Source organism: Vigna angularis, chromosome 9 (genome assembly GCF_016808095.1).
Source record: "Vigna angularis cultivar LongXiaoDou No.4 chromosome 9, ASM1680809v1, whole genome shotgun sequence".
Lineage (NCBI taxonomy): Eukaryota > Viridiplantae > Streptophyta > Magnoliopsida > Fabales > Fabaceae > Vigna > Vigna angularis.
Window position 1 is genome coordinate 5,490,164 of NC_068978.1, and position 12,544 is coordinate 5,502,707.

Here is a 12,544-nt window from a genome sequence, read left to right on the forward strand (position 1 = left end):
AACATTCAATAGAAGTTTTACAAAATCATGTATGAAATCGAACGGTTATTGTTGATCGTTCGGTTGTGTTCCATACTCAGTCATTAACTGGGTTTGGTCTAGTGGAAGTACTATCTAATCATGACCGTTCGGTCTAGACACAGTTTTTGATATTAAACTAGTATCCAGTATAATCCAAGTGCTCAGTCTAGTATAAACATTCGGTCTAAGTTTTTAAGAGTTCGGTTTGAGCTATGAGTGTTCGATGTAAGTTCTTCGGGTTTGGGCTAAGTTCCTAGTAGTTAGTTTTTCTATAATTGTCGGTCAGTAATAGCGTTTGATCATTTCTTCTGTTTTGTCTCTTATAAATCGTTCGGTTTTTCTCTCAGTTAGGTAGTGTGAAGGTGTTCGGTCTACAACCTTCATAAGTTTTCTCTTTATTATGTGTGAAAATTTAATTGATGAATGATGGTGTATGTTAAGAATTGAAGATTTATACTTTCAAATATTGTGGAAGAGAATTCCAAGGAGGAATGTCTCATGGATGGTTGTGGAATTGTAAAGTATGAATATGGATATGCTAAGCTGGCGTTCATCCTGATATTCTGTGATTACTCATTCTCAAGTAGAGAGGAGTAACTCATATGTGAGAATGACAGGAGGTCCTACCGCCTCAGGGTGCCGAGGTAGGTAATATGGGATTAACCTTGGGTAGTAGCTTGGTTGGTGTCAGCTGTTACACTACCACAAGTGCAAGGACGATTATAGCTACATATTCATACAATCCGGATGGTCAAATCATAGTGTTCGATTTATATATACTTATATGAATTATGATGTTTCGTTTGTATGTGATGAATTGTATTCATTGTTGTATATTGTACCATTCGGTTTTGTATGGATTGAACTTACATGAAATGCATATATGTGTTTATAATTAAATTACAATAGCTTACCCTACTTTTTTGTTCTGTCTTGTCTTGTCTGTTCGGTTTTCTTTTCCATTGCGATGATCATCTCGTGGATGTGAGCAGAAGGTGACGAGTGTTCGGTAGAGCAAGTGTTGGAAGACGAGGATCCTACCGCTTAAGTTATGATCGCTCGATCATTAGTTGTGTATAGTTTTGAATTGGACCGTTCGGTCAATAGAGTTAGTTTACTTCTTGTAAATCGATCAGTTTATACAGCGTGTTGTATAACTGTTTAGTTTATTCCTGTATTTTGTATCAAACTGTAAAGTTTTTAGTTTTATGATTATTTTAAATAACTGTAATTGTTAAATACTTTAATGAACTATTGCATGTAATTAATCTTTAATACAGTATTATGTTATGTTACGATAATGTTACAAATTTAAACAAACTGATACAACAGTTAAAATTCTAAACAGTATTCAGACCTTAAACTACACAACACAACTGGAACAATAATAATAATAATCACTTGTTAATAAATTTCTGAGCATTGCCTGCAGCCTTTTGCCCTGAATAACAATGACAGTACACTAATGCCTTTTTCTCCATACATTCATTGCTTCATTAATTTCATCAACTTTTCGTGCTCTGTGCCTCTCAGTTCCCTTTTATGTGTCTATATCCTGACTGCATTTCAAACTTCAACAAAATCTTCGTATAATGTAACTGCCAAAATCCTTTTATGTGTCTAATGTACAATCATGCTAAAATCGTCTGCTTCAATTTCAATCCTGCACTGACGTATCATGTTCAACAACTTCAATAACAAATAAAAAACCATCATGCTTCATAATCTTTAATATGTCTCACTGCCAAGAATCATTGTTTATATAAGAGATATCATAACTATTTTTAAAACTTAAGAATCGATCTCATAAACAACTAACTAGAATTGTTCCAATATGATAATACAAGAAAAAGAAACACAGTTGATAGATTAATGCATGTTTCATGCATGCGGTGGATCAGTACTGGAGAAATAGATACTATAATATAAAGAGTGAAAGACAAGTATAAGGATCTCATATTCAGCTGATGCAAATACAAATAATTATTGTTGTGCAGAGACTCAACCAATCGGCCACAGTATGCAGCTTTTGGTGGCTCCACCGAATCCTTAGTTTCTCATGCAGTTGTCGTATTTACCACTGATTTCATCATTAATTTGCAGAATCATACGTGTCGGCAATACATAGATAGAACCTCAAAATGTTATTACTTAAAAATATACAAAAAGCTAGCAAAACCTCAAATTCACGTGTTGTACGGAACATAAAGGAGATGCATGCAACAATTTACGAAGTTGTGTTTTATCTGCTGATGTATAACAGTTAATTACGACAAAAGCAAAGGATGAAACAGTCCAAAAAGAGATATTGCGATGATGTCTTGGAGCTATGCTTAATTAATCAGTGAAGTGTTGTTGTTTTCTATTCTTACATGTCACAGTCAATGATGATGGGGATGATACTCATGGCTTGTGTAAAATGATGTAGTTTTTGCCCATTTTTTCAACTTTTTTTTGGATTTTGACCATAAGTTTCTTCTATTATTGGAATTTCAATATTTCTCACCATATAAGAGATTCCTCTGCTTGACTTTTTAATGTTAAAATCAAACATAAAATAATGATACCTAGAAAAGTGTTATACTTAATAAGAACTGAAGGTTGAACCGGCAATAGTAGTTAGAAAGAAACCCACCACAGCTCATACCAATTGGAGAAGAACTAATATTATATAGTCTTGTGTATTTGTGTCCACAATTTCTTCAGCTCTTCGATGTTACAAGGGCTAAATTATGACAAAAACAAATCAAGCCATGCATAAAGGTGACGATGTACTAGACCAAAAATTAAATAAGAAATAAGTGTGAACATAAAAAAAAAACACAAAACAAAAAACCCTAGTTCATGAGAATAATTATTATTATTTTGACTTTCTTTCTTATTTTTCAAAATTTATAAAACGGTTTCCAAAATATGAGAAATAAAGAAATAACACATGTTACATGTACATATTACTTTCATCATTTATGTACAAATCCTTAAAAAATAATAAGAAACCAAATATACATGTGACGCTTTTATAATTATTAATTCAAACATAAAAAAATTATAAAAATTTTTTAAAAAAAAAACATTTTCACAAAGGTACTTACTTATTTTCAAAAATACTTTTTCTGTATTTTTGTTATAGGGGGCATTTGTTTATTTACCAAAGAATACTTCAAATATCAAAGTGGAAATATTTTTTTATAGAGATTTCGTGTTTCTAATGTTTTAAAACGAGATCAAATTGAACAAGTAAACATATTACCATAGTATGTTAGTAAGAAAGAGGATAGCAACTAGGGTTATCTTGACTTTTGTTACAACATGAACCATATAATAATCGATTTCTTCAGTGGCAGTAAGACTTTTTCTAACAGTTAATTAATTACAATTCATTTTGCGTAACTTATAGAATTAGCACTTATAAAAAAGGTAAAATTAATTAAGTTAAAAAATAAAATTGGTTTTCAGATAAATTAATTCATATAAATTTTATTGTTCAATTTCCTAAAAAAGTTTATTCAACTATTAAATAAATTAATTTAACTTCATGAAACAAATGTTATTAATTTCTTCTTTTGCTATATATTTTTAATAAATAGAATTACTTAATTTCTCTTCAGGTTTATTTTAATTTCTATATAAATTAATTTTAATTTATAAAAGAAATGTGACTTGTGTTTTATTTTACACACAAGTTAGTAGTCTTTTTATTCAGGAGAGAAGTTATTTAAAGATACTTCTCATTGAAAATTAGGTTTAGGCCTGTTATAATTTTTAACCACCAAATCGACAATTTTTTTGTCAAATACAGATAACATTATTAAATTGGAAAGATAGTAGAATGAAAAAAAAGTAGCTAGTCACGGACTAACTGATGGAATTTGATGTCATGATTAAAGAAACAAATAAAAGATATATAATTAATTAAGCTTAAAAGTCATCTTTATTATATAATAAGCGAAAGTTGATGACGTGAATACAAACAATAGGAAGCCCTAAAGAGAATTTCAATTCAGTTTGGGAAGGGTGTATATTCAAGTTTTTTAAATATAGTTCAAAATTATGAGCAAGACAAATTATGAGACATAATTAAAAAAAACTCAATTTTCATTATATAATAAAATAACTATTCCAGATTGCATTTTCATATGCCAATATTATTAATATTGATAAGACCTGCTATTTTTACTCTATATTATAATGATACATGCTATTTTTTTTGGTAAAATTCCATTTTTTTTTCTCCTTTTAATGGCTTTTTTTTTTCTTCTCTTTCAATTGTTTTAGCTAATATAAATAGTTTTTTTAAGAGATCATAAATAGTTTGCACATATCGAACAAAATTTTGATTTTCCTAAAAGAAATTGTCTTTGCCGGCTTAAGAAATAATTAACTTTATAAAATTTGCTTCAGAAGATCTATTTGAGAGTGAAACATACGTGCTAGATGGTTGAAATTGTGAATGTTGAGAGAACTCAACTTGCAATATGGTACAAAAATAAGGAATAAAAAAAGAGAAAGCATCTGAATTTTTATAAGGAAAATTTTCAATAAGAGAAAAAAAAGAACATTACAAAGTTGCATTTTAAGATTATAGTTCTCCTCTAAAGTTTCTTTGTTCAAATATCCTGTTTTCTTCTTCTCTTTCTTTAAGATTACATCAGTTTTAATTTTCTTTTTTAAAGACTTGTTTCGTAGTTTCAAAACTATACGTTTTATTTATTTATTTATAAAAGATAATGAATATATAATTTCAACACATCAAAACAAATATTTAATTTTCCAAAAAATAATCATTCCTATTTAAGAAATAAGAAAGTTTTGATACATTACGATGAAAATATTGATAAAAATACACTATTAATTATCAACATTCTAAATACAAAACCATCATGAACGTACATATATTATATTATAAAGAAAAATATACATACTCTATATTATAATCAGAACCCTGCTCAACATCATTCTGAATAAAGACAAATTTATAGAAGAAAACAATTTGGAATATTTAGGTAATACGATATTGATGAAAATATCATTGAATTGGTCATATTAAAGAAAAATATTTTATAATCCTAACAGGTTTTTCTATCGTTTAACTTTCAGAAAGTTTAAAATAATGGTATTAGAACTTGTAGGAAATTAATACAAGATAGCGGTGATAAGTGTTTTAATAGTCTCCCTTCAACTAATAAGTACATATTTATAGTAATTCACATAATTTGAAATATATTTTTTAACATTTGTAAGTAAAAATATAATAATCTTCAATAGTTAACGGCTACGAATATATAAATTACTCTTATATATGTATAACAAAGAACTAAATGGGTACATTCTTAATTCTTAGGAATCATGATCTTCTAAAAAAGTTACCTTGACGAAAAGCATCCATATAAGAATCTGTTCAATTTTGTAATATTTTAAAGCTTCTGTAATTACAATAGAATAGTCATTCATTATGGCCATAGTTGAAATATAAATAACTGACTAATCATGGTTGACCCCCTGACTAATAATTGTTTTTAAAATTAATTTGAATTCATTAATTTTATAACTATTAATTTATTATACATCCCCTCTCCCTCTTTTTCTATCATACATTCTATTTTAAGTTGTGTTCCGAAAAAAAAAATACATATATATATATATATATATATATATATATATATATATAAATCGAACTAAAATAAAATAATATTGAAGAATTTCATGATTGAATTGAAAACTTAAAAATATAAGTTATAAAAAGGCCCTTAAACTTACTTATTTTATTTACCTATTATTAGTTTTATTATTGTGTGTATCTTTTTTTCATCTTTCACGCTTTAGGCAAATATATCCGGCGAGGAAGCTATACGCGTAATTGAGAAAAATAAATGTCAATTATCTTCTTACACAATAAATATTAATTATTCAATTTTATCATAGATGGTCAATTTAATATACATGGAAATCTTGTATAGAAAATTCTCTAACTTTTTCTTTAATACATCTTCCTCTTTGTATAAATAAGGTTTGACTGTTTGACTCAATATATTTTCATATTATTGGAAAAGAATAATGAACATAATTAATTATAAATTTAATTTATTTATCTATTATGAAAAAGTGGCAAATGGCTAGCGGCGTGGCAGAAGCTGATTGGCTAATTAATGAAACAAAAATGAAGTTTTGGTTTGGATGGCAGGCAAATAAAACAAATGATTAGTTTTGAAAGGAAAACAAGTGTAATGGTTATTTCACCTAATTCCGTGTTGAAAGAAAAATAATAAAAAGATATCGTGAGACAGTGTGCTATATATTGAGGTCTCAACCCCCATGTGGAAATCCAAAATTGAGTTAAAGAAGAAGAAGAAGAAGCACGTAGACGTTGAATTGAATAGAATTATAACACGTAGGTAGCTGCAAGCAAAGATTAAGGAGGAGCAAGCAATTACAGAGTCTATCCATTATCCTCAACACCACATAACTCTTTCTTCTCCTTCTCCTATTCTTTATCCAAATCTTCACACATTCCACTGCCAATTCCTCTACCAAAATGCAAATGTGATTTTCTTTCTTTATTCTCACCAAAAAATCCAACACACAATATCATTGTCGTCATGAGTGGTTACAACCCCATATTCCTGGTGATCCTCAGCTTGGTCATAGGTTTCGTAATTCGATGGTTGCTCTTCAAAACGGGATTGATACAGAGCATAAGAAAAGTGTTGAGAAGGGTGCAGGATTGGTTCCACGTCCACCAGTTCCTCAAAGTTCCCGAATTCAACGACGCCGTGCAACGGAATCACTTTCACCGCAAAGTTTCTCTCTATTTGCATTCTCTTCCTTCGTTAGAGGACGCTGACTTCACCAATCTCGTTTCCGGTCACGACCAGAACGACATCGTTTTGCGCCTCGACCCAAATCAAACCATCCAGGACCATTTTCTCGGGGCCACACTCTTCTGGTTCGAACAAAAAACCCAACCGGACCGGATTTCATCCTTCGTTCTCAAAATCAGAAAAACCGATAAACGCCGAATCCTCCGCCAGTACCTCCGCCATATCAATACCGTCGCCGAAGAGATGGAGAACCAAAGGAAGCGCCATTTGCGGTTGTTCATGAACGTCGCGGCCGGCGAAGGCAGCAGGGGAGAAACGCGATGGAGATCAGTTCCGTTCACTCATCCAGCGACTTTTGAAACGATAGCGATGGAGAAGGATCTCAAGAACAGAATCAAATCCGATATCGAATCGTTTCTCAAAGCGAAGCAATACTACCGTAAACTCGGCCGCGCGTGGAAGCGGAGCTTCCTATTGTACGGTGCCTCCGGCACCGGAAAATCGAGCTTCGTCGCTGCGATTGCGAACTTTCTCCGCTACGACGTGTACGACGTGGACCTCTCGAAGATTCGCTGCGATTCGGATCTTAAGTTTCTCCTAATGGAAACGACGGCGAAGTCGATCGTTGTGATAGAGGATCTCGACCGATTTCTCGAACCGCAAACAGAATCTGCGGTTACGGTGAGGGGGATCCAGAGCTTCATGGACGGGATTCTGAGCGCGTGTTGCGGTGAGGAGAGGATGATGGTGTTCACGATGAACAGCAAGGAGTGGGTGGACCCGAACTTGATGCGGCCGGGTCGGGTCGACGTGCACATCCACTTTCCGGTTTGCGATTTCTCGGCATTCAAGACGCTTGCGAGCAGCTACCTCGGTGTGAGGGAGCACAAGCTGTTCGCGCAGGTTGAGGATATTTTCCGGCAGGGCGCTAGTCTCAGCCCCGCCGAGATCAGCGAGTTGATGATCGCGAACCGGAACTCGCCGAGTCGGGCCATAAAATCGGTAATCGGGGCGCTCCAATCGGACGGTGATGGGAGAAAGTACGCGGAGATGATTGGACGGCAGACAGGGGTTGATGACGTGGACGTACCATCCTTTGGTGGGGACGAGTTATTTACGGTTAAAGATTCGCGGAAGTTTTATGGTTTCTTCAAAAAACGGAACGGCAGAAGAACAAACTACCCCAAAATTCAACCCCTTGGCCCATAGATCATGACAATAGATAAAAATTGAAAAAAAAAAAAACCGAAAGAGAAATTTCTCTTTTTTAATTTTTCTTTTTAATTAAATAATAATAATAATAATAATAATGTTTTCTTGATAGGATACTTCACCGAAAAGTATCCATAGTGTTCCCTCTTAAATTATTTCCAATGGGATGGGATATCTTTAGTGACATTGTAGAAATTTAAGGATAGAATAGATAGAAACTTAGCCTGCAAAAGAAAACTACTCAATTGTAAAGTTTATTACTATAATTTTAATAAATGAGTCAATTGTATAGATTTCACATTCGAAAAAGTATTACATATTTTCTTTATTTGTTCTGTCATAGAATAATTTGATTTATTATTTTTAACCTGGTTAATGAGGAATTTTTTAACCTGGTTAATAATGATTTTTTTAAAAAGAAAGTACATATTGAATATTTTGGAAAAAACTATGGTAATGAATTCAAACTATCTTCACATATCATAGAATGTAAAGCTAATTTCTTATTTAATGAAGGAAAATCATTTTCAAATTTCTTATAAATAGAGAAGATTAATTGAAAAATTTAATCATTTTAAAATTACTTACCTTGACATTTTTTTTGGTGATTAATTTCTTAATTCTCCAAGTGCTTATCATTGAAATATAGCCATTGTATTAAAATACAATAAAAGATATATTGAAAAAAAGTTTATTATATGATTACGATAACGGTATCAAAGATGTTTACCGTTCATGTGTTAATTAGACATTATCTTTTATAAGAAAAGATCCACATTAAGATGTTATGTCTCTAGAGAAAGAAACAAAATGTTGGGACAAAATCTAATACAAAGTTATGACTTCATCCACTTGAAAACTTATTTGACTTAAAGAGTTACTTAAATACTTGTGATTTGAAGATGTCACTCAAATGACATTTACATGTGACAATTCATATTCACCATAATCTCATATTTTATAAAATGACTAAAATTGATTGTGGAAAAATTTATATATAAAGACATCAAGACTGAGTTTGTTAATTCAAACGATCAATTAACACCTACTTTTCCTAAGTCTTGTAATTATTACATACTGATTGAATCTCACTCACAACAATATGTCATTAAAATAAAACTTAACTTAAGAGTAAATTTAAACAATTTAACTATAAAAAGTTATATTATTTCTAGATTTAAAATTATTATTTATAAGCACACAACAACACAATATTACTCTCATATCATAAGGTATCTCTATTATCAAACTTTCAAGTAATTATACATTTAGCTACTAATAAACTCTAGAAAAATATTATGAATTTTCTATAATCAATCTACCAATTCAGTTGGTATCCAATTTCACAATCCAAATAAGCTCTCAAGTAATAGACTTATACACCAACAACATTTCTTCTTAACCATTTGCTTTAGAAGATAAAAAGAAGAAATATGATAAACACCAAACAAGATTACTCACCAAAACTACTATCAAAACTTACATTTACTAAGAAAGGAAGAATATAGAGAGAAAAAGTTTTGTATAAAGATAATATTTTAAACTAAAAATAAATAAAAGTTTAACTAAATATTATATCTAATTTATTTTTAAATTTTTTAACAAAATAATACTTATCTTACAATGTTTGTCATTTTTAATAATTTCAATTTTCTTACCAATAACAAAAATATAAGGTGTAAAATTATTGTTTTAATTTCAATTTTCTACCATTGAAGGTTATTTATTATTATTTTTCTAGTTCACATTTTTGTTTTGAAACTTTCCACGGTCAAAACTACTATGTTGATGACGAAAAAAATCAAATCAAAACTAATGAAAATGTATTAAATGTAATGAGCAAATCATTCCAGAGTCAAACTGGAAATAAATAAAAAAATTACATTTTAAAATTTGTCTTGAACAATATAATAGTTTTTTTATTGAAATGATCAATATATAAGTCAAACATCACATTATAAAGAAAAACGTTATAAAAGTTACATGTTAAAACTTTAAATAATGCTTTTACTTCCTACACTTTCACCCTATTAATTTAAGGATGTATAATTCCAGAACTGTTCTAATGTTTTCTGACCATACTTTTAGATTTGGGTTATTAAATGTGAACATTACAATATCACAAACACACAATAATTAACACCAATAATCCTTTTTAATTTTTCTCCTATATCATATTATATCATTTATTATATTTATATTTTGTTTCGCAAAAGATACCTTTGATGTACGGGAAAGAGTCCTGAATGAAAAAGATTAAAAGGTGATTTTATCATATAAACATATTTATTTATTTATCATGTTTAGTTATTTATAATATAAAAGTGAGAAAAAATATAGATAATTTATTATTTAAACCATTTTTTTATACTCTTTGAAATGTGATAATGTCTTAAAATACGTGATTCTCATACTTTTTTTATACGGTCAATTTTTAAATTACTCTATAATAAAATAATTACTCTATAATTAATAACATTACTGCATGCAAGTTTTAAAACACCTTTTATTATCATAAAATAATTAATCTCTAAAATATTGTTTTAATAATTAAATAAATCTATATTATAAACAAAATTGACCGTGCAATTTTATATATAAACTTAGAAAACAAGTAGTATATATTTATATAATATTAAAAGTTTAAATAGGATACAATCATTTATTTTTTATTATTTATCCAGAGGTGCAGAGGATAAAGTACTGATAAAGAACTGCTTTGCACAGAAAAGTAAAGGAGAGAGAAAAAAAGTTAACCCCGTTAGTCTGTATTTAACGGAAAGGACTTGATTGAAGCAAATTTTACCACGTTTGGACGAAATTGAAACTTTTAAACCACGTTTGAACGAAATTGAAATTTTTTTAAAAGGGTGGACGAACTTGACACACTACACCCAAACTAGGGACAAAGAAAGCAATTAAACCTTTATTATTCTTGTACTTATTCTTAATTTAAAATTTTCATTTTTCATTTTTCATTTTTTTCCTTCAAAATGTTGTGTAGAAAACAGGAAAAAGCCAATTTCAGCTTTGGACACATTTGCTGATTTTCAAAAACCCAATTTTATTTATTTGCAGGTGGTCACAACATTTATAAGCATTAAAATATTGGGACCAGTTTGTTCCTATTCTCTTCATCACCAAAGGAAAATCCAATGGTGATTTTTTTTTCAAGAAAGAAAATAAGAAAAAAAGTGAGATAATTTTTTAAGTATTCAAAAGAAAATAAACTATTAAAATTGTCAAAATTTATGCAATGGTTAAGTTAAAATAGTTGTGACATAAAAAGGAACGAGTCAATTTATCTCGCACTCACTATTCAACACAAATTAATAAAAGAAGGATTGACTGATTTACCATGATATCATCATTATATTTTGAAAAACTGTATAAATAAAGGTTTAAAAAACAGAAAAATCCATTTTAATTCAATTCGACAAATGAAAGGAAACCATAAAATATATTATTAAAAAAAGTTAAATGAAGTTTGGACAATTTTTTTTATCTTCACTCGTTTAATTCCAAGTAATTTTAAGGTTTAACTAACTTTTAAATTATAGATAATCGTGGATATTTTTAATTGAATATTTAAAAAAACTATGTTTTTTAATTAAGTTATTATTGTTTAAATGTTTTGATAATGTGATTCTTATGTTATTTCATTATCTTATTTATTTGTATTCACGTATTAAAAAAATTTGAAATTTTGTTGTTAATATAAAATGATATTACGATTAATATAAAATAATATTGTAGATGATATAAAATAATAAGTAATTTATTGAATGTTAAATAATAAGAATAATCTCGTCAATGGTGGTGATACACACAGTCCGTTAGTTATTATAAATGATGTCATATAAATAATCAATAAGTATGATGATATTATCATCTAACACATTTTTAATAAAAACCATAAAAACCAAAATCACCATTTTATATCATTTTATATTAATAAGAAAACTTTAGATTTTTTAATGTGTACAAAAAAAAATTAAGAAATAATATAATATAAAGTTAAACAACAAACGCCACTAAACAAATAAAAAATATAAAATTTAACTGAAAATACCTAAATTTATCAAATACTTGGAATATCATTAAATATATAAAAAAAATATAAGTATCTAGGACCATAAAATAATATTGATATGAGTTTTTAATATAAGATAACATTTCTTATATATTATCCATTTAAAAGAAGAAAAGATGTCATACCCTTAAAATTCTCAAGTTAGTGGAAGACATGTGTCAATAAAAGGGTTCAGGTTTTAAGATAGTGAAAGACAGGTGTGTAGTGCTGAGTGACCGATCGATTTTACTGACGATAGTATTTAAGGAGAAATTTCAAACTCTGTGCCACTTTTCTGCATGCACCCTTCTTCTCCAAACTGCTGAACCCCATTTTCTTTCTATCACCAATCAGGCAACGTTTGAACTCTTCCGACGTCAAGGGCTTTCATTTAAACCGATCAAGTTGTGGTTTTTAGCTG

General features: G+C 29.2%; 1 protein-coding gene across 1 annotated transcript; it reads left to right on the plus strand.

Moving 5' to 3' along the window:
* The first annotated feature begins 6,330 nt into the window (after nt 1-6,330).
* On the plus strand, nt 6,331-8,342 carry LOC108319243 (AAA-ATPase At2g46620). Its single transcript, XM_017550304.2, has one exon. The coding sequence runs from the start codon at nt 6,618-6,620 to the stop codon at nt 8,046-8,048; it is 1,431 nt and encodes a 476-aa protein (XP_017405793.1). The 5' UTR covers nt 6,331-6,617; the 3' UTR covers nt 8,049-8,342.
* The last annotated feature ends 4,202 nt before the right edge of the window (nt 8,343-12,544 follow it).